At 36.5% G+C, this 27,427-nt stretch overlaps 1 protein-coding gene across 6 annotated transcripts in view; it reads left to right on the forward strand.

The window, feature by feature from the left end:
* The first annotated feature begins 13,885 nt into the window (after nt 1–13,885).
* FSIP2 (fibrous sheath interacting protein 2) overlaps nt 13,886–27,427 on the forward strand; it is a 103,811-nt gene continuing 90,269 nt past the window's right edge. For 4 of the 6 annotated variants that reach the window (XR_003519251.2, XM_027590452.2, XM_027590453.2 and 1 more), the window contains exons 1-8: nt 13,886–14,011; nt 14,361–14,486; nt 17,698–17,859; nt 18,562–18,651; nt 19,902–20,041; nt 21,144–21,285; nt 21,771–21,881; nt 24,369–24,495. Coding sequence is in view for 5 of the 6 variants with exons in the window: in XM_027590452.2 (XP_027446253.2) it covers nt 13,913–14,011; nt 14,361–14,486; nt 17,698–17,859; nt 18,562–18,651; nt 19,902–20,041; nt 21,144–21,285; nt 21,771–21,881; nt 24,369–24,495 (997 nt within the window). In the remaining variant the exon portion in view is untranslated. The remainder of the gene's footprint in view (nt 14,012–14,360; nt 14,487–17,697; nt 17,860–18,561; nt 18,652–19,901; nt 20,042–21,143; nt 21,286–21,770; nt 21,882–24,368; nt 24,496–27,427) is intronic. The other 2 variants (XM_027590454.2, XM_027590455.2) reach the window with 2 other exon arrangements.

A 27,427-nucleotide genomic window follows, 5' to 3' on the forward strand; every position in this document is an offset into this window, starting at 1 on the left:
GAGAAGCATATACAAACACTAATGATGATATAACAGGAGTGAGCTGCTAACATCAGACAAGGTAGAATTCAGACAGAAAGTCTCAAACAAGGGAGAAAAGAAATGAGAGATTTTTTTTTTCTACAGAATGTCTTCTAAGGTCATTTTTATTCCTACCTTCATTACTTTTGAAATAATGCTAAAAATAAAACATTTCTCAGACTGTTCACTAATTGGGTGAAAGAACTAACAATCCAAACAAACAAACAAAATAGCCCCATAACTGATAAGCTGCTTCCTGAAATAACCTGCCATGTTAATATAAATGACCAGCTGGCAGAAGAAGATAAGGAAGCAGTAATACTTTTAATTGGCACTTATTCTGAATACTCATAATACCAACAACATCAAAAGGTGAAAATTATTCCATTAACAAAAAACAAATTTCTCCTAATTCAATATCAGAAAGATTCAAAAGTAAAGATATATAACCACAATTAGAAGCTTTATTTAAATGAATATTCTTTAAAAAAAATTGAAAAGAACAACCACATTTCCATGTTGATTGTACTTACTGTAACAAATGTATTTATTAGAAAAAAATTAACTTAATGCCAGTTTCAACCCTATGAGTAGAACAGATCCAAAGTTACATGCTTAGACAGCAAAAAGCTGTCTTAAGCTCTATGATTTGATGGTAAATTGACAGAAGACTTGAGTTATAACTTAAAGCTCCCACTAATCTAATTTGTAATTTTGGAAGATTTCATTTTACCAATCCCATTTATCCTTACTTGTAAAATAAAAGTATTCATTTAAATAATGTCTAGTAACATTTTCTGTTCTAGTATTTTGAAGGGTTTTTAGAATCTTTTATTGAGATATAAATGCTCATAATCAATTATATTATGTCACTTTCAATCAATTCTTCCTTAAATTCATAATACACACATTATATATCTTATATATTTATATAAGCAAAATATGTAAATTTTATATCTATAATTAAAACAAATTTTCATGAAGTGATGCTCTTGTTAAATCTGAAACACAATATTTTCTATTATTTTCTCTTTTGCTTTATATTTAAAAATATTGCCTTGATCCACTGAGTTAATTTCACAAGTTACTAACAGTTTTTGTTCCTTCATTTAACAAAATAGCCACATTTATGCCCATCAATAAGCCCGGTACTTTGTTTAATCTGCAGATACTGATAGCTTTTATAACCATCCATGTATGAATGCTGAACAAACATAATTAAAATATTCTGATTCAGTCAAAGAAAGTATGCAACAGAGTTATTACTACAGATTTAATGATGTACCTACTCTTGAAATAATGAACGAGGGAAAGAAAGAAATGACAGCCATGACATAGATTTTTACTATTCTATAGCTCATGTTCTTAACATTATGTAGGAAAACAATAATTCAGGAGTTTTTAAAAACGTGGAGTACTATCTAAAAGGAGAACATGTTAATTAGAAGGATCACTGCTCAGAGATCAATGACTAAAAAAAGAACAAAACAGATATTCTGACGTAAACACTGACAATGTCCATTTAAGCAGTGACCAAGAAAAAAGAAGATAAATGATTCACTCATTTACTGAAGTATTATTTATTGAATACATACCATTGTTTTTCCTACTTAATAATAATTACTGTGCACTGTTCTAGTTATTGAAGAGTACACTGAAGAAGACAGACAAAAATCTTCCCTAAAGAAATTTCATTTTCTGAAACATACCCACGTCTTCACATGGTCTTCCTTCTGTGTCTATGTCTTAATCTCTTCTTCCCATAAAAATACCAGTCGTATTAGATTAAGATCCAACTTAATGACCTCATTTTAATTTAATTAGCTCCTTAAAGACCCTCTCTCCAAATACAGTCAATCCTGAGGTACTGACAGTTAGGATTTCCACATATGAATTTTAGATGGACACAGTTCAACCCACAAGAATGCCCAAGGTTTTAAGGTGCTTGATCATGTAAGCACCTGCTGCCTAGTACATACCAAATTTCCAGACCCCCAGATAAAAAGCGTATGTCCAGCATAAAGCACCGTGGTTTTATAAGCAGTCTAGACACAGTGAACCTGTGTTATCAGTTCTTGAATGGCTTAACTGCCAAGTTCCTCAGTGCCAGTCAAGAGGGGACCTTTCAAGTAGGCTTTTCTAAAAAAATACCAGTTTCAGATCTACTGCATTAACCCTTTTGTGCATAGTCAGGCTGACAAGTTCAGGGTTATTTTTAATTTGGGATACATCTTAGGCCAAATATATACATATATTTATTACAATCACTAAATTTTTCATTGATTTTTTGAAAATACAAAATTTATAATATTTTGCAAATTAGTCCATAATAAGCAACTTAGCCACTACTTTCATTTTATTTATTCCATAAGCTTATATAATTTTAAAAACAACAGACAATTATCCAGTGATTTTGCTTAAAGTCAGCAGAGTAAAGGTTTCAAAAACAAAATAAAAAATACAGAGAGGAGAGAATTTCTATTGTTTCTGAAATAAACAAACAAAATTAGAAGAACTAATTTTAGACATTTCTAGAAACTACAACCTATGAGAAAGATGTATCCAGGATAGAAAGAAGACATTAACAGCAGGCACATACCTTACCAAATTTCTATCTGTGGGAGGATAAATCAGTGTAACTGCTTTGAAGGAAACAACAGTATCTGTAAGAAAAAGAGATGAAATCAACATACCCTTTAATCCAGAAATCTATGTAAAAGGATGCATATTATAGAATTTTTGTGACAGAAAAAAATCTAAAAATTCATAAATAGGAGACTAATTAAGTAAACTACAGTAATTACAGCATTAAATACCACTTCTGTGTAGTTAAAAACTAAATTAAATCAGTGTACTCATATGGAATGATATTCAAGATATATTGGTCAGTTAAAAATGGAACATGTGGAACTCTGAACACTAAATGCTTGATAACATGAATTTGCATATGTTGGGGAGGAAGAATTTCCTCTGCCCTTCAAAATCCTTCTAGCTGGACTAAGAATCAAATTGACATGAGACCAATTAACAGGGGAAAATCAAATTTAGTAGCATATGTACGGGGAATCCACACAGACATGGAAATTCTGAAGTGGGGCAACATGATGCTTATATGAACTAAGAAGAGGGAGGGGTCTGAAAATTTAAAGGGGAGAAAGATCATTAGCAGGAAGGTAAAAGGAGATGTTTGGAAACCAAAGGTTGCCCTATTATTCAGATCAGTTTCTTAGATAAAGAGGAATTCTGTTAATAGCTTTCTTCATGGTACAGACAGTTGAGGGGGAGGTAAAGAGTTTTGCTGAATCTGTTGTGTTTAGATTGCTTTTAACTCAATATAATGTTCATGCCAAAGTGGCCCATTGGGCAGAGGGGCTGCCCTTGGCCCCTATACATATGTATAATGATATACAGACTTCTGTTGTTTGCTTCTGGGTTGAGAGACTTGGCATCTGGGAATAAGGGTAAATTATTTTACTTTATATTGTTTCGATTTCTACCCACACATGTTATTACTTTACCATTATAAAATTCTGCCTCCTGTGCCTCTGAGGGACACCAAAATGATTAAATCAATTACTAGAAGGGTGAAATTTGAGGATTATCATAGAAATCAATATGTCCTGGACCTTAAGATAATGTAAAGGGTCAGACTGATAATTCAGACTCACAGGACTCAAAGATCTTACTCAATATCAAATTTTACTAATAATTCGAAGGATACAAGTAATCATAGACAGAGGTGGAACCGAGAGGTCCAGGACCCCGAGTGGAGTTCCCCAAGTTCTATCATACCACATCAGATGCACGTGTTAATAGATGAGGTTTCTGTGAGGTTTGCAGTTACTTACTTCACTTTCATATAATAACCCACTCAGCTTCTAAGAAAGACATTTTATTTTATACTGAGAGGGTTATACTGATTATATAACATTTTGCAACCAGGCATTATCCATAACTCCATATATTACAGTTTATTTACCATAAACAATTCTAGACAATTAGGCACATCCTGCTAAAAGAATTCCAGATGAGAAGTCTCTTTCACTAGCAAAAATCTTTGTTGTTGTTGCTGTGTCAGTAGGATTGTCATCAGTATGTTTATAAGGGGATTAGTTCAGGTTACTTGCCTTCTTTCTTTCCTTGGAGCACCCCCAGTAAAAGAACAGATTGTATTGCAGACCTGTAACTTAACTTCTTTCTTTCCATATGACAAACTACCTTGGACATATTATCAAATATATTTACACTGGAATAAGAAGAACAGTGGTTAAATTTTAAGAGCCAAGAAAGAAATTAGAATTTAGTCCAGAATGTAGTGAATTTACAGTCTTGTGTATTAAGAACAGAAAATGACTAAAATGGATAAAAGTAAACATAGATTTTGATAAACAGATGTCTGGGATCATAGTGAATTATTGAAGTATGTGAAGTAATTTAGGGATTGTATCTTTAACATCTGAGATAGAATTGAGGAGAGAAATTGATACATTATTCCTGTCCCTCATGTCTTATTCAGGCTCTGTCAGGGTCATAATGGTACACAGTATAGATAATGAAGTTTATACCATATGTAGGTTTTTTTTTTTTAAAGATTTGACAGAGACACAGCGAGAGAGGGAACACAAGCAGGGGGAGTGGGAGAGGGAGAAGCAGGCTTCCCACGGAGCAGGGAGCCCGATGCGGGGCTCGATCCCAGGACCCTGGGATCATGACCTGAGCCGAAGGCAGACGCTTAACTGACTGAGCCACCCAGATGCCCCCATATGTAGGTTTTATTGTTGGTTTTTTTATTATTCTCCCTAATTTTATACTGGTGAAGTTCAATGTGAGAAGTACATAAGTGCATAGTCTGTCAAGATTTAAGGGTAGGAGGAACTGGAGAAAGGTGGTCAAAAGGTACAAAGTTCCAGTTATAAGATAAGTACCAGGATATGATATACAACATGATAACTACAGTTAACCCTGTATATGAACGTTGTTAAGTAAGTAAATCCTAAGAGTTCTCATCACAAGAAGTTTTTTTCTTTTTTTCTTTTTTCTTTTTATTGTATCTATATGAGATGATAGATGCTAACTAAAATTACTGCAGTAATCATTTCACAATATATGTAAATCAAACCATCATGCTGTATTCCGTAAACTGTTACCATGATATATGTCAATTTTATCTCAATAAAACTGAGGAAAAAAGATTTAAGATGTAAGAAATAATTTTATTTTAAAAATGATAAGGAGAAAAATAATTGTTTACAATTAAGAATTCCTTAGAACAGAGCCAATTTCAAAGCTTTATGATGACAGGCAAATTAATTTTTCCAAGCCCAAATTTCCTCTTTGTAAAATGGAGATTGTAATAACTGTCTTAAAATGTTAATGAAACGGTTTCATATATACACCTTGTTAGCTACATAACACAATGAACGGTACATTGTAAGCATTAGTTATCTATTGTTATGTAACAAATTGTCCCAAAATTTAATAGCTTAAAACAACAAACATTTTGTATCTCACAGTTCCTATACCACAGAAATCAGGGCACAGTTTAACTGTGTACATCCAGTACAAGGTCTCTCACAAGACTACAGTCAAACTGTTGACCAGGGCTGATATTTTAAAAACAAACTGCAGTTACTTGATTAATAGAGTAAAAATATTTGCTTTGCTGGATAAAATTATCCAACAATTTCAAAAATTTTTCCCCCAAACCACCAAATGTATACATCATAAATCCCATTAAGAACAGTGATTAGGATTATGTGGGCAATGCATTCCAAGAATTAAAATGAAGAGAAAAAAATCTTAATAATCAGAAAGTCCAGTCTCTCAAATCTCTATGATTTTAAGCTAGAAGACATGGTACATTGCCTAGTACTACACTGAGCTGGGCAGATTGCCCACTATTAAAATTAATCATTCCCTCATTCACCATGATCAAGTGGGGTTTATCCCTGGGATGCATGGATGATTTGACATATGCAAATCAATCCGTGTGACACATCACATTGATAGAATAAAATAAAAGAACCAAATGATCACCTCAATAAATGCTTAAAAAGCATTCAACAAAATTCAGTATCGATTCATGATAAAAACTCAACAAATTAGGCATTGAAGGACTATATCTGACATAATAAAGGTCATCTATGACAAGACCACAGCTAACATTATACTCAATGGTGGAAGGATAAAAACTTTTCCTCTAAGGTCAGGAACAAGACAAGGATGCCCACTCTCACCATTCCTATTCAACATGGTACTGGAAGTCCTAGCTAAAGCAATCAGACAAGAAAAGGTGTCAGAATTGGAAAGAAAGAAGCAAAAATGTCTCTATTTGCAGATAACATGATTTTATATGGAGAAAATCCTAAAGACTCCACCAAAAAACTGTTATGTCTAATCAATGAGTTTAATAAAGTTGCACTATAAAAAATTAATATACAAAAATTAGTAGCACTTCTTATACTAACAGTGAAATTTCCAAAACAGAAATTTAAAAAAAATAATACCATTTACAATAGCAGCAAAAACAATAAAATAATTAGGAGTAAATTTAAGTAAATAAAAGATCTCTACACTGAAAACTACTACAACACCAATAAAAAATAGAAGACATAAATAAATGAAAAGGTATCCCATGTTTGTTGACTGGAAAAATTAATGCTATTAAAATGTCAATACTACTGAAAGCCATCTGTAGATTCAATACAAGCCTTTATCAAGATTCCAACAGCATTTATTTAAAGTAGAAAAAAACTCTTAAAATTTATATGAAGCCACAAAAGACCAAAAAGCCACAGAAATCCTGAGAAAGAACAAATCAGGAAGTATCACACTTCCTGATTTCAAGCTATAGTATAAGCCATAGTCATCAAACAGTACGGTACTGGAATAAAAAAGGCAAATAGGCCAACAGAAGAGAATTGAGGGCCCAGAAATAAACCCAAGCATATAAGGTCAACTAATATTTGACAAGGAAGCCAAGAATACTCAATGGAAAAAAGACAGTCTCTTCTGTAAATGGTGCTGGAATAATTGGATATTCACATGTAAATGAATAAAACTCAACCCATATCTTACACATTCACAAAAATTAACTCAAAATAAGTTAAGGATGAAATGGAAGACCTGAAACTATGAAATTCCTAGAAAAAAATTATAGGAACAAAGCTCCTTGACATGGATCTTAGTAATGAGTTTTGGATATGACACCTAAAGAACATGCAACAAAATAAAAAATAAAGTGGGACTACATCAAACTAAAAAGCTCCTGCATAGCAAAAGAAACCACCAACAACCTACAGAATGGGCAAAAATATTTGCAAACAATGTATCTGTTAAAGGGTTAATACCCAAAACACAAAGAACTCCTATAACTCAATAGCAAAAAAACAAATAACCCAATTTAAAAATGGGCAGAGGACCTGAATAGACATCTCTCCAGAGATGATATACAAAAAGCCAACAGGTACCTGAAAAGATGCTCAACATCACTAGTCATTAGGGAAATGCAAATTAGGTCCACAATGAGGTATTAAATCACACCTGATAAAATGGCTATTATAAAAAGACAAGGAATAACAAATGCTGGTGTGGATATGAAGAGGGACCCCTGTGCACTCTGGTGGAATTGTAAATTAGTACAGCCACTATGGAAAAACAATATGCAGGATCCTCAAATAATCAAAAACAGAACTACCATATGATCCAGCTATTCTTCTGGAAATATATCCAAAGGTAACAAAAAAACGCTAACTCAAAAACATATCTGCACCCCCAAATGTACTGCAGTCCTATTTACAATAGCCTAGACATGGAAACAACCTAAATGTCCATCAGTGGATCAATGGATGAATGGATATTTCACATACATACTCACTGGAATATTATTTAGTCAGAAAAAAGGAAATCCTACCATTTGCAACAGCATTGAATATACCTTGAAGGCATTATGCTTAGTGAAATAAGTCAGACAGAGAAAGACAAATATGATCTCTTTTTTTTTTTTTTAAGCCTTTTCTTTTTTTTTTTTTTAAAGATTTATTTATTTATTTATTTGAGAGAGAGAATGAGATAGAGAGAGAGCATGAGAGGGGAGAGGGTCAGAGGGAGAAGCAGACTCCCCGCTGAGCAGGGAGCCCGATGCGGGACTCGATCCCGGGACTCCAGGATCATGACCTGAGCTGAAGGCAGTCGCTTAACCAACTGAGCCACCCAGGCGCCCCAAATATGATCTCTCTTATATGTGGAATCTAAAACAAACAAACAAAACAAAGAAAAAACACCAAACTCATAGAAAAAGAGATCAGCCTTGCAGTTACCAGAAGTAAGGATAAGGGGAAAGGGAATTAGAGAAAGGTAGTCAAAAGGCACGAACTTCCAGTTTTAAGATAAATAAATACTAGGGATGTAATGTACCGCATGATGCCTACGGCTAACATTGCCACAGAACACATAGCTAACACCATATAGAAAAGTTGTTAAGACAGTAAATCCTAAGGGTTCTCACCACAAGGAGAAATTTTTTTCCCTTTATTCTTTTCTTCTTTGCTTTCTTTTTATTGTATCTATATGAGAAGATGGATGTTAGCTGAACCTACTGTGGTAATCGTTTCACAATATATGTAAATCAAACCATCATACTGTATGCCTTCAACTTACACAGTATTATGTCAATTATTTTTCAATAAAACCGGGGGATATTTTTAATTAGTTAATTAATGAATCATGTCCCTATTAATGCTACTCAGTCAAAATGATGCTAATAATAAAACTGTCATTGATTGAGCATCTCTATAGACCATGCATTTTGCTAAGTGCTTTTATCAATTTAACTCATTTAATAGTCCTATAAGAGTTAACATTATACAAAGTTTGAAGATGAAGAAACTAAATCCAAGAGTTGAAATAAATGAGATTTAAACCCCCAAGTCTATACTATTAATACTGTACTATATATTCCTACTGCCTTTTCCTATTAAGGAATTTTCCCCACCTGTGATGCATCATATGACTGGCTACCTTAAATTATATGCTATCTTCATGTGAAAACTTAAACTGGAAGGAACATTACTTTTTATTTAATATTTCACAATGATTTATTTGTGCTGTCACCTAAAATATATATATTGAGAATATATGAATAAATATCCCAACCAATATTTAATTTGGCCCCCTTCTTTCTGCATAGTCTGCACCACTTAACAAATCAGGACTTAACAAATCACCACTTAACAAATTCAGTGCCAGCTTTTCATCAAGATAAATATAATATTTTTAAAAATAATGCAAATATACAGTAAAGTATTTAAATGGGTGGGATACTAGCAAAGAAATATACCTTATAATACGAAAAGATATTGTATGGTCCTTACCAGGCACTGTGCGTGTGTGTGTGTGTGTGTGTGTGCACTCACTATTTAGCAATGCCTAAAAGGTAATCAGGAAAGCAGTCTGAGTGCCTAGCAAGCACTGGGCACTGCTGACCCAGGGGATGCAAGCAATCAAAAGCACCTAGAGCCTTACTGGGAGCATAAGACCCACAGAGAGTCATCAAGTAATGAGAGATAAGAGCCAGGCAATAAAAAATCAGGTGCTCATTTGTTCCGCTATAGAGGCAGTGCTGTATTAATGATAGGGACAAAGCTTCTCTTAACAAATTTTTTAATACAAATTTTCATTTTTTTGTAAAGATGATAATTATTTGAAAAAATCTAAAACACCAGCAAATAAGATATTTTACAAAAATACAGAAAAACAATTAATATTTGATAAGTCATATATCTTGAGAGAATAGTTTACTTTAATATTTGAGTCAGTTTTGTGGGCAATATAAGAAGTAATGTTTAATCAGAGGCAGTAACTAATCAGAAGCTAAGTAAGCTTATACCTGGCAGAAATAGACCACTTCAGAAGGTATATGAGGGTGATACTCATTTATTCTTTTTGCCTACTTTTCCTGAATCAATTATGGGAGGTTAGATAATTTTATTCTATCTCTTTAAGTTTTGAAATCATTTAGAAACCCATATATATCATGATGATTCTAATATCCACACTTTTGTTATTTCCAGACCGATTCTTATTTTGAGCCCTCTGTCTAATCAATATCCTAAAAAAGCCTTTTTTGACATGTCAATATATCAAACTTCCTCCATTAGCAGTAACTTTTTGTACTTGGTTGAATGGTGTCCTCCCCCCAAATTTAGTCCAGTCCAAACCTGACTATAAGATTATTTAGAAATAGAGAATTTGCAGATGTAATCTGGTTAAGATGAGGTCATACTGCATTAGTGTGGACTCTGATCCAATGATTGGTATCCTTAGAAAATGTTATACTAATAGTGAAGATTTGAAAAGCACAAAAGCACACTAATGTTCATCCCCTCTTGATGCTGGAAACCCCAAAACTTCCATGTAAAAAAGCATGATCTAATCACCTAGAATATGAAAAGAACATCTGTAGACAGTGTTCCAGCAATCCCAACCATTATAGCCATCCCAGCTGAGGCCCTGGACATGTGAGTGAAACCACCCTAGATGACCCAGCTCCAGCTGAGCCAACTCAGACTAAAAGAAATGTCAGCCAACCCAAAACCTGTGAGAAATAATAAATCATTGTTTAAAGCCATTAAATTTTGTGAATAGGTTGTTATGAAGGAAAGGGCAAGACAGTATCTGAAAAGGCCCCAAAGTTCATAAAATTTCAAACACATGTTCCTCTGCCATCTCCAAGAATATAACAAATACTTCTTAACATATAATTATCATAGACTTCCTGCTTCTCTAGTCTCACTTTCCAACTGCTTTCCTTATAAAAATAACTTCCCTGTTTGATGTGGTTTGCTTAGGGAATTCATTTACTTTTCTGGTTTTACTGTTCTCTCCAGAATTCAAGCTTGTCATCTACCCTTGTGAGCTTCACAACAGCAATCATTCCCTCCAACTCTGTTATTTTTAAAGTAGGTGAGATGGGGAAGAACCCAAAGTTATGACAATGTTGCTTCAAATGTCTCTCAAATCCATTCTCTCCCCTTCATTCCTATGACTCATTATTTCAGGTCTTCATGGTTTCTTGCTTATGTAACTACATATCATAAAGTCTCCCAGGCCTTCAGTCTCCCCCCTAAAAATCCATCCCCTATTGTGTTGCCAGAATGATCTAAAATAAAAATTTTCTTAAAACCCTTTGATGGGTTCTCATTACCTAGGTCAAGACAACCAAATATACTGGGTTTCACTAAATGCTTGCTAGACACTATGCTAAGTGTTGAGCATATAAAGTTGAATACGCCAATAGCTGCTTTAAAGGAGTTTCCATTCCCTTAAAGCGAAAAAAAAAATTGGCAAAAGCTTAGAATGTCATAAAAACTTCCTAGAGACGATGATACTTAAGCAGTCTTAAAAGCTGATTGAAATTAGCCAAGCAATGAAGTGCAAAGGGCTATCAGGCAGAGGAACAGCACAGCAAAGACACAAAGCCTTGAATCAGTAGGCCCAGTGTTGGAAACTAACCTCAAACAGTTCTACATCATTTGGGGTTCAATTTTGAGAGGTGGTGTACAGAAGTTACGTCTTAAAAAGGGAGAAAAGAGCTGTACTAGGCAGTATGATATCCCTTCAAAGGTGTCTACATTTTAATTTCCAAGACCTATGAATATGTATGTTTCATGGCAACGGGGAATTAAGATTGCTAATGGAATTAAGGTTGCTAATCAGCTGACCTTAAAGTAAAGAAATTATCAGGGTGCCTGGGTGGCTCAGTCGGTTTAGCACCAGACTCTTGATTTCAGCTCAGGTCATGATCCCAGGGTAATGAGATTAAGCCCACATCAGGATCCATTCTCTCTCCCCCTCTTCCTCTGCCCCTCTCACCCCCATGCTCTCCTTTCTCTAAAAAATAAAAAAAATAAAATAAAATTATCATAGGTCATCTAGATGGACCCAATGTAATCAACAGATTTTTAATTATAGAGAGGGAGGCAGAGGTCTGAGTCAGAGAGAGATCTGAAGACACTACATGCTGGATTCAAAGTGGGAGGACAGGGAAGCTTCTAGAAGCCATAGAGAGGAAGGACACAGATTGTGTCCAAAGCCTCCAGAAGAATGCAGCCATGCCAACACTTCGATTTCAGCAAGATGGGATTAATTTCAGACTGCTGGCCTCACTTATTGTAAGATAATACCTTTGGGTTGTTTTAAGCCACTACGATTGTGGTAATTTGTTACAGCAGCAAGAGAAAACTAATACAGGGATCAAGTCACAGAGGCTGTTATATGCTTTGTGTTAAGTCTTATAGTAACTGGGGATTTACTAGAGGGGAGAGAGATGGCATCAAAGATGAATTTGATAAAAGATGGACTATTGGGTAAAAGGTGGCAGAGAGATAAGGCTGTGGTGATCACACAGACAAAAAATGATGAGTGGCTTAACTGACGGAGTAGTGTACAGATGGGTAGGAGAAGACCGATTAATCTCAGTGATAAAATCAGTAGGACAAAGAGATCAACTGAATGTGGGGAATAAGGGGGAAGGAAGTATCTAGTATTATATCTCAGTTTCCAGCTCCGGTAGACACTGATATTGTCACTGAGACGGGAAATGCAAGAAGAATAGGGCCTTAGTCTTGTACTGTTTTAGTGAAAGGGTAGGTTGAGATTTGAGTACACTGAATTTGAGATGACTGTGAGACACCCCTGTGAAGTGTTGGTAGTGGACTGTATCCCAAGATCAGATTTCAAATTTAGGAGTCCCATGCATATGAGTGGCATTAAAAGAAACAGAACAGACATAAAACCAGTGTATTGACTAAGAAACTGTCTCTGGGGCCATGACTTAATAGTAACTATCATTCCTCTTTAACTGTTCGAAAAAAGGGGTCATTACTGGCAAGGCTGTTATAAAGATTAAACGTGATGTCTACCACAGTGTCTGGAGTTAGTAAATTCTCTATAAATAGTACGTATTACTACTAAATGGGCCAGAAATAAGAAAGAACAAGGGTCTCAGTCCACATTCCTGACAAATCGGATACATTCTGTGCCCTCACAGTACTCACAGTCTAGTTAGCTCCTTGAAAGAAGGGGCCAAATTTTACTCACCACCATACCCCCAGTGCCCCTTTCAATGACTGGCCCCAAGGAGTCACGCATTTTATAAATTCTGGCTGCATGGCTGACAGGAGGAAGAGGGATCTAGGAGAAAGCAGCGGAGGCAGAGAGGAGGGAGTAGGAGAAAGAGAAGAGAGCTGGAAAGGAAAGACGAAGACCAGAGGAGGGAGCAGGACAAAGGCAGAGCCCCAAAGGAAACCCAAGTGCAGTTATGTGGACCTGGAGTGGAGAGAGGTCGTGGGAGCCTGGGGGTGGGGGTGGGGGGGCGTGACCACAGTGTCTGTAAAGGGGCACGTACAGAAAACCAGGCCCCTGTCCCTAGAATGGGCTATACAATCACTCCTGGAGTGTTTTTGTTTTTGTTTTTGTTTGCTCACCGCCCCACCCCCGCCAAACCATAGCTCCTCGGAGGCCAGGAGAAATTAGCCAGCTACCCTCCCGCAAAGCTTTCAAAGTTTGGATTTGGGTTTGGTATGACTGAGGGGTGCTGGCTTCCGAGAGAAATGATATTTCAACTGTGGCCCTCATAGACCAGGCCCCCAGAACTGATTTCCCCAAATCCCGGGCGCTGCACGCCCAACCATCGGGGACCAGCCCTCGGGAGGGCACCACCTCTCTGGGGCCCCCAAGTTCGGAGCCTGGAACGCCGCGAGGGTGAGGCCTCGCGGAGGCGGGGTACTGGCCATTCCGGGTCCAGTCGCAACGGAGGGACGACGACGGGGAAAGGGGTGCGAGGGAAGGAGCCAGGGGAGGGCGGAGGGGGGCAGAGGGGCCCGGGCCGGCGATGGAGCTGTACCTCAGCGCCTGCTCCAAGGCTGCCAACATCGCTGCCACCAAGACGGCCACCAGTAGCCTGGCCGCGGACAGCCAGCAATGCGGAGACGTGAGTGGCAGCCAGCCTGGCGTCGCGGTCCTCCGCCGGGTTTCCGGCCCTCTGGGGCCCGGGCAGGGATAGCCACAGACCCGTCGCTCGGTTCCTAACCGCCCGCTTCTGGCGCCCTCGTGCGGGCGGCGGGTGGAAGCGCTCTCGGGCTGCTGGGGCCGCAACTGGCTGTGGCGCAGCGACGAAGCGGGTGACCCGGGAAGCGGGAGGCCAGAGGAGGTCTTCAGGGCTGTGTGGTAGGGCGGAACTCTTCGACCCTGACTGTATGACTCTTGATTGGAGTAGGAGTAGATTGGCCTAATACCCAATACTGAAAGGAAAGGCCAAACTCTCCAATTGCATCTGACAGGGCGTGCACAAAACCCACTTAACAGGGGTCGGAGTGGGTCAACTACTGGATCTGCCTCTTGGGGTCAAGCTGCCTATGATCCCAGGAAGCAAAACTTTATACTATACTACGAAGTTAAGTGAAAAGGTAAAGTAATTTTTAATGGTCTCACGTCGGTTTTCTTTGCTCTTTTCTATTTGCTGTTAAGACTCAGGCACTACATCATACAAAGTCCATTAGGGGAATTTGCACTACCATACACAGTTTTTTTCCTGTAACCAACCCCTAAGATACTGTTTCGGATGCATACCAAGCAACTTCATCGAGTATAGTCTGAGAATGTTGGGCTAGAAAGTTTAGATTCTTAGTTCTGTCTTAATTTATAATTGATGGAACCATATTAACTTTTCTTTATAATAACTTTATACCTATTTAGTGAGATTTTGTTAGAAAAATATTTGGTTGAAAGGTGAAAGATTATTGGTGCTAGCTGGCCATTTAATTGTGTTATGATTTTCACCAATAGTAACTTGGACGAAACTCTCATTACAGAACACTTTTCTATGATTTTTGTTTTGTGTTGCATTCTATTTCACACACTAAGTGAGAAAACAGTGAAGTCGAAATAAGTTAACATGTTTAGTATTTAACTAATGACTCCATGATTTGCCCCAACCTCCTCATCCAGTGTGTTTCTCTAATCAAGAGCCTCAGCTCCTTCTACCTGGGGTCTTTTATGCCTTACTCACACATACCATGTTAATATTTCTGAGCCTTTGTTCACCTTGCTTCCCAAACCTGACGTATTCTTTCCTCATCTAACCAATCTGTGAATTTGAACCATCTTTCAAGATTCTTTCTGAACTATTACAGCCCCCAATTAGCTTATATTTCTTTAAAATTTGCATTGCCCTTGGTTTGTGTAATTTTACTCAACACTATAATTTTATAATTATAATTTTATAATGTACATCATACTGGGGTAGAGTGTGCTTCCCTCAAACTCTTTCGTGTTCTTAGTCCTCAGCGCTACCTCTACCCTCAAACCTCCCCAGCCTTTGACCCGGTGACTAATGCTGAAGGAGGTTCAGTACATTCTTTTTTTGAGTGGTTGCTTTGATCAATAGTGCGAAAAATTTTACAAGAAAGAATTCTGAGTGACCCTTGTGCCCTCCTTCTATCTATGATGTCATCAGAAATTAGTAGGGCTTCTTGGTATTTGATACTTGCCTAATAAACATGATTACTTAAAGTTTTGTTTCTGGAAAATATATAATTTCCCTTTGTTCCACTAGAATAGAGCAAGCTAACAAAAAATAGGCCACCTCACACTGTTTGGCTGAGTCACGTCCAAACAAACTAGCTTTCCTAAACCATGCTTGAAAACTCTTCAGGGTATAAACTTAGCCCTGTCTTTCAACTGTTTAGTCAAATATATTGTTTGTTGAATTACCATTTCTGTCAAAGATTAATTCACTTGCCAACTACTTTTTTAAAAGATGTTCTCTCTATTCTTTATTAGATTCATTCCCCCCAAACTATCTTCATTTAATCATAATCAAGCACCAGACTATTTCCCTGAGGACTGACTTTGTGAGATCCTTCTTTTTCTTTCAGTACAATCTCCTCAATAAAGTGATTTTTTACATTTACACTTTTAGTTGTTGTTTGTTTGTTTGTTTTTTAAGAGAAACCAATCACTTTATTTGACAACAGAATGCACACCCTGGCTCTAATGAATGGATATGTCTAAAAGGTGTTCCTTATTTACAGGTCATTAGCCCAAGTTTGGTCTTGTGAAACATTACCATCACAGCTGAAGTTCAACAGCTAAGAGATGTTGACAGCTAAATGTCAACATCTTAAAAAAAAAAAAAAAGAAAATCAATCCATTCTTGAGTCATGGTTGTTGATTGTTCCCCTTACAGGAAAGGTATGGGCTTTATACCTGGTCTCACTGAATTCAAGACACACTCCTAGGATATTCTTTTCTTTGCCTTCTCAGGGAAACATTAGTAATTAGGGAATTTTGCTTTATGATGTATGCCCTTGGAAGAGATCGAAGCCTTGTGTTAAGAAGTCAGAAACTTATCAAGGAAGCTTTTAAATGGAAAAGGAAAGCTAGCATCCTATCGTATTCCTCCAATCTGCCCCTTTGCCCATATATGAAACATCCTCCAACCTATAGCTTGAGGGAGTTCTTTATAGAGTCCCACCCAGCCAGGCTCTTTAGTGTTCAGAATCTGACTGAAGTACTGCCAGGCTGAACACCGAGGTCACAGACTAGTACCTGCAGCCAGATCTAGATTGGTGCACAATGCATGGGGGCTTATCAATGGAATTGAATCCCTGCAAACAGGTCAGGTGCTCTCAGGTTTGCCACATCTTCCACACATTCCAGTTGTCTTTCACTTGAGCCAAGTACTGCTTTGACTGTACTTTAGACTAAAACTTCCATTTTTCTCACCACAAAAAATTAAAGGAAAGCAAAAAGAAAGAATGCCAAGGCAATATTAGGACAACTTCCACACCTACTTACATCCTCTACTTTTTCCCTTTCAGAGGTTCCCCAAAACCCATTTTCACCATCCTGCCATTGAAAAATGGACTAGGAACTCTCACACACACACACACACACACACACACACGCACGCACACCTCACTTTGGTAATGTTTTAATTTACAAATGAGATGAGATAATTCAGCTGTTTCCTCTAATGTAACAGAAACAGGACTATTAGCTGATATTTTCCTTTTACATGCTAATGACTACTATATAAGGTTATATTTGGTCTTTACACATATGAAGAAACCTCAATCCTTATCAGTATCTTTTATAACTGGTTCTTCAATATGTTGAACTTTATAATACAGACCTTGATTTTTTTCCTAACTGTAGCGCTCTCAGAGACTACTGGGTATCTTGCCTTAAGTAAGACCCTAACACAATAACCTTTATTCATTATCTTTAACATCTGAGTTTTACTTCTACTTTTTTGGTTAAAGTTTCCATGAATCTTGGTGAAAGACTTTCTATTTTCTTCATTTTCAGATTATTGAGATAAATAATCATAATATTATCCCTTTATCCTTTTAAACGTAGTGAGTGCCTTGACCTGGAAGTGGGAAAAGGAAAAGGAAGAATCATAGCTTTCACTTTCTTTAAACATTAAAACAAATTTTATCCTATTTCCTTTCTTTTCTTTTCCTTTCTTCTCTGACTCAGGGCCAGGGACTGATAGTGATCGGGGGAGGACTTAATTGAGTGAGGGTAGGTTTTTAGAATAAGTCAGGTCAGTGGGGAAAAAGAAGTCAGGGTAGTAAATTTATGTTGCCTATTCCAAATCTGTGTTTGCAGCTTTTTCGACCTTCTTACGGTTTTAACCTGACTGATCCTTATTGTCGACTTTTGGAAAACCAATATAAAAGTCTTCACGATCCACACTTAAGAGCGTACTATAAGCGTAAAGATATCCTGAGAAGACTGAAGAAAGGAGGCTATGTCACCAGCAACAATAAAGTGGGTTCAAGATTCATTCTCTTTAAGCATTGCAAACCTCCAAGACTTGATAAAGCTCGCTTCTGTGCCTCACTGGGGGGTCTGTATCACCTTTAACTTGGTCATGAGAAACACTTAATGGGAAATTTCATAAATTACTCGGTATTTGGGTCAAGGGAAACCAGACAACAGTTTTTTCTAAGTGAAACTCCTCCTTTGCTCACCTTTTTTCTTTATGATATCAAAAGATGATTACCAAATAATTTCAGGAGGTAAAGGTAATTTTCCCAAATGTATCATAGTCCTTTTTCTCTGTCTCTAATGTCACTGTATGCTTGTCAAGGATTAGGTCCCATAAGCTTTTTAAAAACTTGAGACAAAATAGGAACCTAGTAAAATCAGCCCGATGGAATCTTGATGGACTATATTCTTATTGGGGTCAAACATTATTATTACATCAGTATTGTAATAACTCCAGTTGTGTGTACTAAATCCCCTATCATGATGCATATTAATAAAGTAATGTTATCTGGATAGAAATTTCCTGTTGATTAAAAGTTGTGGAGAGTTACTGCTTACAAAATCATTAGCAATTTATTACTCTTAATACCAAAATATTATCAAGTGGTATGGTATTACTATTCTTCCTAGGAAAGTAGTTGCTATGATTTTTAAATATTTGTATTTTTATATTTTTGTCATTACTGTTGTTTTGTTTTTTAGATTGTATGTACCTTGAGGGACTTGAATAAGTACAGGCAATATCTTACCAGTTTAAAGTTAGACTTTGAAAGAAACTATATAAGAGATCAAGTAAGTTAAATACTTAAATTTGATTTCTTTTCATAGGGTTTGGAAGAAAGCTTTATTTGCATGCAAAGTATTTTCATATAATATTTTTACCTTTAATTCTGACAAACTACTTTTTCCAAATTAAAATTTAGAAGGGGGTAAATAATATTTTGAGGTTGCTATATTAAGCCAAGAAAAGAAAAGGGACCAAGTTATCTATTAATATGCCAATAGTAGCTTGCATAACTTAGCAATTAAATTACTACTCAGATATGTCATTTCTACCTGAGCTAAGAGCAATAGGAAGAGTCTATTGTGGCAGCAAGATTCTTCAGCTGGAGCCCCAAAACAACTTGCGTAACAGGAGAGGAGGTGTATGAATAATTACCATGTCCTATAGGTGACTGGAAGAATATGTGCACTGCGTATGTGTACCCACACACATGCAGCTGTGTTCATTCGATAAAAAATGTTGTTCTTAAAAATGAAGTGGAATGATTTGGTGTAGAGTGGGTATAGATAGTGACTTCCTTTCAATTTTTGACTCAAAAGTTTGTGTGAGTGTGTACACACATGCACATGTGCATGAGTGAATTCAGGTTTTAGGGTCAAGAGAGTTGGATAAAAACAAGAAATGTGTGTGTACGTGTATGTTTACAAATTTATGTTCAAAGGTTATGTAGAGGGGTGCCTGGGTGGCTCAGTGGGTTGAGCATCTGCCTCTTGGTTTTAGCTCAGATTATGATCTCATGAGTGGTGGGATTGAGCCCCACGTTGGGCTCCGCATTCAGTGCAGAGTCTGATTGAGGATTCTCTCCCTCTTTCCCTGCCCCCACTTGTGCACTCACGCTCTTTCTCTAAAATAAATAAATAAATCTTAAAAAGAGAGAGAGAGTTGTAGAGAAATGATAATGACTTCCCTATACTATTAAATATTCTGTATTTTACCCATTTGCCCCCTTATGCCTAGAGCTTCTCGTCCTCTCCTTCCTTATTATCATTTATTTTTTTTAGAATGGATAGAAAAATAAGATCAAATATTTATCATTCATTTTCAGAGAAACACATCTTGATTTTGGGTTGGTTGTCCTTGTCTACAATAGGTTTAAATGCAGTTAAGCAGAATTAGGGATTCACGAAGTCCAGTAATTTTACTAAGCATGTGATAGGACAGTTTTATTTCTGAGAATGTAAAAAGATTTTACATATACATAGTCAAATTTACGTACATTTATGTATATGTGTATGTTATAACACACTTTTCTTAATAGGAAATGCTTGCAAAGCAAGTAAATAGACTACAGGAAAATAGTCAAATACCTAGACGTTCTGATGTTGCACGGTTCCAAAATTGGTTGTTACAGGAAGGCACCAAATCTATTAAGGACCAGGAACGATTAATAAGGCACAGGTAAGATTGAAGTTAATGCATATTTCATTTATGTATTGTGGACCCAAATATGTAGGAAGATACTAGAAAGAATTGAAGGTAGGATTTTTAGAGAACTAGACACTATTTAACTCCACCATTGTTCCCACTATGGAGAGGAAAGGAGACCAAGAGGTATGGGAATTGGGAGATTATGGTGGCAAGGCTATAAAGAGAAATTTCTACCAGAGAAGACAGGGTTGTTGTGAGTCCAAAAGATAACCTAAGCTGATACCTGGAAGAACAAAATCAGATCCAAAGTCCTTCCAATTGTAGATGGAGGGAAAGTATCTTTAGCACACACTTCTACAGTAGCTTCTTATGGTCATCTTTAAGGACTGATAGCATTGAATTTGAGGAAGTTAGTGAAAAGTCAAAAAAGGAAACTTTATCTAATGCCAATATAAATATGCATCGTCTCTAAACTTCCGTTCTCTAAACTAAGATATTACCTACTAACGTTCAATCATTACCATTCCATGACCAAGACCATTTCTTAGGAAGTGAAGGGATATTGTCTTTTTCCTCCTTCTTCATTAAAGTGAGAGAGGCTGCAGTGCCTGACTTTTTATATTCTATAGTTCAATTTCATGGAGGATCCATGAAACAGATTGACATACCAGAGACCCAGACTATAGATGGAAGATTTGTTCAAGGTCTTGTAAATTACAATGGACCCAGTATACATCTTTTTCTTAGGAAACTCAGATTTTTTTTTCCCCAGATTTGAAGTCAGTGTTTCAGTTACTTTAGCCTTCTTTGCAAACCCATATTCCCAAATGTACAAAGTTATGAATACTTACTGTGTAAAATGTTTTTAATCAATTTGCTCCACATTTTACCATTGGCTGTGCCATAACAGATATTTATATAATAGGGAGATTTGTATAAGGAGTAAAGTGAGTTGGTGAGTCAGGCTGGCTTAAAGGTCCATGAGCAGAGCTGATAGAAAAACTGTAAAATTCCTGTAGCTTAAGAAATAAAAAGCAAGCAAGAAGGTGGTTTGGGAATATCAAAGCAGAGATGATGCCATCATAAGGGAAATAGCCAATTCACCTTTACTTGTATTTGCACTTTTACTTAGATATTTGGATATGATAAATAGGGAATTAGAACAACTTGAGCACACAGCAGAAGAGCAACGCCTACTCCGGATGGATAGAGAAGAAAGACAACAGCGAGAATACACAAGGAGAAAACTTAGTCTTCGTAGAAAAATTGAAGAGGTGAGATAACAAATTTAAAATATTTAGAGAAAAATTGTATACAGTTGTTCCATTTGGAAGTAATTTACCTCTCCATCATACTTCTTGAAGTCATTTCAGGTCTGAATCATTTATCCACATTAATCTTTTTTCCAAGTTGTTGCATAAAATAATGAGGCTGACCACAAACTATATATATATGAGCCAATATCTACTATTAAAGTGATGATTGTGAAAGTTGCTAGACACGATTTAACTCCCCAAAAGTCCTCATTATAGGGTGGAAAATTTTTTAAATTTAGCTTTAGTTAAAAAATAACCATGCCTACATTCCTAATAGGAGTGCATAAGAAAAGCCCATCCTAAACCCAGTGTATGACTTCAATTATGCTTGACCTGATTTCCCTTAGGCCCCTTACTTATTCTAATTTGCTTGTTGGTGGTGGAAAGAATACAAAGGTCTATTGTGAACACATACTGAGTACAGTAACATTTATACTCTCTAGGAATGGAAGACAAAAGAGATGTTACTTCTGAGAAGGATTGGAGAAGATGTTAAAAGAGAAGCTAGGATAGAGGAACAACGGCGTAGAAGCAGAGAGGAGAGTGACAGGAAGGTAGGGTGGGCTTTAACCTCTAACTGGGGCGGTTTGAGGAGGAGCTTTTGCCAGTTTTGACATTTGGGAGTACACTCTGTGAGATAACAATGGGCCAGTTACCCCAAATGATATGCAACTAGTGCAATGGAACAAGTTCTGGCACCGGGAGTGCCCATTAGACATGACCACTGATGGTAGGCATGGCCATGCCATAGGCTACTTGAGCCAGGTTATTGGCAGAGCTATTTGAATTCTAGATATTTCCAATGGAGTTATTCTAAATTGTTTCTTTTGAATTGTGTTTTAATACAAGAGGTTTTCAAGTCATTGCTGTGTACTTCTTAGTATTGTAATCTTTTTCAGATTGACATATTATATATATATATATATAATGTCTCTCTCTCTATATATATATGTCAATTATATATATACATATATATTTTACTCCAAAGTATGTGCTTAAATTACAGTTATCGAAATCTTTAAGAGATTTTTTGCCTTTGCATCTTTATCAAAAATCAGTGGTATACACTGATTTTTGGACTCTTTTCTGCTCTTTGACCTATTTGTCTATTATACTGTCTTGATTATTATACCTTTAATCATTCTTTAAATCAGTAGTGCTAACCTTCTAAGTCTGTTCTCTTTTAAAGTTGTGTTGGCTAATCTAAGCCCTTTACATTTCAATATAAATTTTAGAATCAGCATTTCAATTTCTACAAAGAAATCTTACCAAGATTTTGATTAGAATTATGTTGATTCTATAGGTCAATTTGGGCACAACTGATGTCTTGATAATATTGAGTCTTCCAACTCATGAACCAATATCTCTCTCATTCATTTAGGTTTCCTTAATTTTTGCAGTTTACAGGTCTTACACATCTTTTGATAGATTCATCCCTAGGTATTTCATAATTTTTATGCTATTATAATTGGTATTTTTAATTTCAAATTCTGATTATTTGATGTTAGTATATAGAAAAGCAATTTTTTATATTCGTCTTGTATCTTGCATTGACAAAATCACTTATTCTAGTAATTTCTTTCTAGATGCCAAATGATATTCTACATAAATGATTATGTTGTCTACAAATAAAGGTGGTTTTATTTCTTCTCTTTGGATGTGGATGCATTTTTCATTTTTTTTTTTTGCCTGATTGCACTGACTATAACCTCTGTTATAACATAGAATAGAAAAAATGATAATGGACATTAATATCAAATATTTCTTTTGCCCTTTCTCTCGTCTCTACAGGCATATTAGGCTGCTTGATGTTGTTCCACACCTCGCTGATACTCTTTTCATTGTGTAACTTTTTTTCCCATTGTTTCCTTTTGAATGGTTTCTTTTCCTAAATTTGCATTAATTAATCTCTTCTTCTGCAACGTCTGTTTTAATATTAATGCATATCTCACATTACTCATCTCATACATTTAAAAAATTGATTCTGTTCCCTTTTATATCTTACATGTCTTTTCTTTACTTTGAAAATATATGGAATACAATTGTGTTTTAATATTATCTTTAATTCTAACATTGGTGTCATTATGGGTCAATTTTGATTGATTGATCACTCATTTTATGGGTTATATTTCCCTGCTTTTTATGCTTGGTACTCTTTGATTGGATGTCAGATATAAAATATCTGCTTGGTACTCTTTGATTGGATGTCAGATATAAAATTCACCATATGGTGAATTTTACTTTTTGGGTGCTGAATATTTTCATATTCTTTTAAATATCCTTTAGCTTTTTTCTTGAATGTAGATAATTTCTTTGGAAACAGTTTGATTGTTATAGGTCATGCTTTTTAAAATTTGTTAGAGGGGCCAGAGGCATGTTTAATGTGAGACTAGTTATTCCCTAGTCCTAGAAGCAAGACCCATTTTAGAACTCTACACGACACCCTATGACTTATGAAGTTCTTCCAGTGGCTGGTGAAAATAGGCATGATAGACAGGTGCCAAGCACTGTTCTCTCTAATCCTCTAGTACTGTCCTTTTTGTGGCCTTGCTTAGTTTCCTCAGACACCTGTACTGATGCATCTGTTGCCAAATACTCGAGGGAGCCCTTTGAGGATCTCTAGGGTTCTTTCTCCATGCAGTTACTGCCTTTCTGAGACATCCAGGGTCAATATTAGCCTAGAGGTTCACAAAAGGAAGTCACATTTTATATATTATGTGTATCTCTGGTAGGCCTGGGTGTTTTTGGTTAGGTTACTCAGGAATCCCTCCTACTGAAGATGATTTAGAAATTGCCTAAGCTCTGCAGGATAGCAGACCCTACCTCATCTGTGACTGGACCAGTTCCCTGAAGGTGTGCAGTGAGGTAACTATCTAAGTGTTCATGTTTGATCACAGATGGAAATTTGTACCATGTAACTTTACAAGTCACAAGACAGGAGTGACTGTTGATTTCCAATATACACTCTCATATTTTAAATATTTGTCTTGCATTTTTAAACAGGAAGCTGATGTTAACTTATATATATATTAATATTTTAGAAACAAGCCCTTCTAGAGAAAAAAATGGCTTATCATTTACAAAAAATGCAAGAAGACAGCTTTAAAGGAGAAGAGATGAGAAATGACACATTTCATTACAGAGGACAAGATGGAACATATTGTGAACGTGAGAATATTAAAAGCTGATAGAGCTATGTAGAGAATGTTTATTTATATATTTACTTAAAAATCCTTTTGTAAAATTCCTTTTGCTTACAATTGCTATTTGCTTTGTGCTAGGCACAGTTCTAAGCATTTGTCTATTACGGTTCAAGCTGAAAAGCAGACATATATGTAAAAATTAAAACAAAGTAAAATAATTTATCAAGTGGTTCAGTAGACAAGCTTGCCTAGACTGCAGTTCTAACCAACTTACATATACTAAAAATAATGTATTTTTTGCTACTGAAACTTTAAAAAATTGTGTGTAAGATAATTGCTATTTTATACCAACATGGTAATCTACTGTGCTGCCAGCCTGAAAGGACAATATCAGAAGAAAATGGGCGGGGGGAGGGCAGGAGGTTGGGGAATAAGGAAGGGAGGAGGTAGAGAAGAAGGGAAAGTAAGGAAGGAAAGAAAAAAGAAGGAAATGAAGAGTTTAAATGAGGGACATCCAGTCATGACTTTTCTATGCCCTATCTCTACCAGCTTTTTAAAATTTATAACATTATAACATATAGTGAGTTTATTAAATTAAATTAATTAATGATATTAATTATAATTCATAGCCAGAATGCAAAAATGTAAACTTGCTTTAATTATCATGACTATGTAGTATTAGGAAAGAGGAAGATCATCTTTCATCTTCCATCCCATCAATCCTATCTCTATCCCCTCAATCCTGTTTTTAGGGGAGAGCCTCCTTGTATCTCTCCAGTAGATTACTAACTAGTCTCCATTGGCTCTTTTTTCTACAATGGATTTCTTCAAATCCATTTTTCATGCTGCTACTAATTAGACTTTAAATCTGTTCTGAGGCTTTCTTCCAGCCCCAAAATGTAAAGATCCCCATTACTTCTTAAATGAAGCTCAGACTTTTGAGGCAACCATTCATCACCATCTAAAGCCCAACCCAAACCTGACTTTTAAGCTTTATTTCACACTACCTCCTGGTAGAAGGCAGCTATGATCTAAGGTTGATGTGCATGGGCTCTGGAGCCAAACTGCTGAAGTCCAAACCCTGCTTTCCCATTATCTAGCCATGTAAACAGCTCAGACAAGATACTTAACCTCTTTGAGCTAAGTTTCATCATCTGAAAACAAAAATACTATTCCTAAATTCTCATAAAATCTCAAAAGCTCTAGCCCACAGTAAGCTCTCAATTTATTTCATTGTCCAATCAAACGGGACTACTGACACAAGTAACTAACACAAGTAACTTTTCTTCTGTGCCAGTCTGTGTCCAATTTTCTTAGCCGGGAGTGATGTGCTCACTGTCCATCTATTCCTATCCCACAATTCTTTTAGCTCCACTATAAATGACACTCCACAAAGTCTTTCTTAATAACCCTAATTGGAAGATCATTCTCTGGGGCGCCCGGGTGGCTCAGTTGGTTAAGCGTCTGCCTTGGGCTCAGGTCATGATCCCGGGGTCCTGGGATCAAGCCCCATGTCGGGCTCCCTGCTCCGGGGGGAGCCTGCTTCTGCCTCTGCCTCTGCCTACAGCTCCCCCTGCTTGTGCTTTCTCTCTTTCTGTCAAATAAATAAATAAAATCTTAAAAAATAAGAAGATCCTTCTCCTTTGAATCCTTCATAGTTCTTTGTATCATTCTCCATACACTTATTACATACTTCCCACTGTCCTAATCACCCATAATATTCTAACTCCCACTTTTTTGTTCACAGAACAAATAGCACTATATGTATGTATGTATGTGTGTGTGTGTGTGTGTGTATAAAATATATATTTGCTAAATGGACGAATTCAACCTATTCAGCTCACTGAAATAATGACAACAATCTCATGCTTCAGCAAAGAAACCACTTTAGGGGCGCCTGGGTGGCTCAGTCAGCTAAGTGTCTGACTCTTGGTTTCAGGTCAGGTCATGATCTCCTGTTTGTGGGACCAAGCCCTACATCAGGCTCTGTGTTCAGTGCAGAGTCCACTTCAGATGCTCTCTCCTTCTCCCTCTCACTCTCTCTCTCAAATAAAAAAATAAAACCTTTAAAAAAAGAAACCACTTTAGTAACAATATACATCCCTACATCTTCAACTGATAACGGTCTCATTTAATAGGAAAAGAGTTTCAAGTAGACATTTTAGACATTTGTTACCTCAGAACCCCTCTTTTGTTTTTTAATTTTTATTTTTTTATTATGTTATGTTAGTCACCATACATTACATCATTCGTTTTTGATGTAGTGTTCCATGATTCATTGTTTGCGTATAACACCCAGTGCTCCATGCAGTACGTGCCCTCTTTAATACCCATCACCAGGCTAACCCACCTCCCACCCCCCTCCCCTCTAGAACCCTCAGTTTGTTTCTCAGAGTCCATCGTCTCTCATGGTTCATCTCCCCCTTTGATTTCCCCCCCTTCATTTTTCCCTCCCTTCTCCTAATGTCCTCCCTGCTATTCCTTATGTTCCACAAATAAGTGAAACCATATGATAATTGACTTTCTCTGCTTGACTTATCGCACAGTATAATCTCCTCCAGTCCCATCCATGTTGATGTAAAAGTTGGGTATTCATCCTTTCTGATGGCTGAGTAATGTTCCATTGAATATATGGACCACATCTTCCTTATCCATTCATCTGATGAAGGACATCTGGGCTTTTTCCACAGTTTGGCTATTGTGGATATTGCTGCTATGAACACTGGAGTGCATATGGCCCTTCTTTTCACTACATCTGTATATTTGGAGTAAACACCCAGGAATGCAATTGCTGGGCCATAGGGTAGCTTTATTTTCATTTTTTAAGGAACCTCCACACTGTTTTCCAAAGTGGCTGTACCAACTTACATTCCCATCAACAGTGTAAGAAGGTTCTCCTCTCTCCAAAACTTCGCCAACATTTGTTGTTTTTTGCCTTGTCAATTTTTCCCATTCTA

The sequence above is a fragment of the Zalophus californianus genome, chromosome 3, assembly GCF_009762305.2.
Source record: "Zalophus californianus isolate mZalCal1 chromosome 3, mZalCal1.pri.v2, whole genome shotgun sequence".
Taxonomy (NCBI): Eukaryota; Metazoa; Chordata; class Mammalia; order Carnivora; family Otariidae; genus Zalophus; species Zalophus californianus.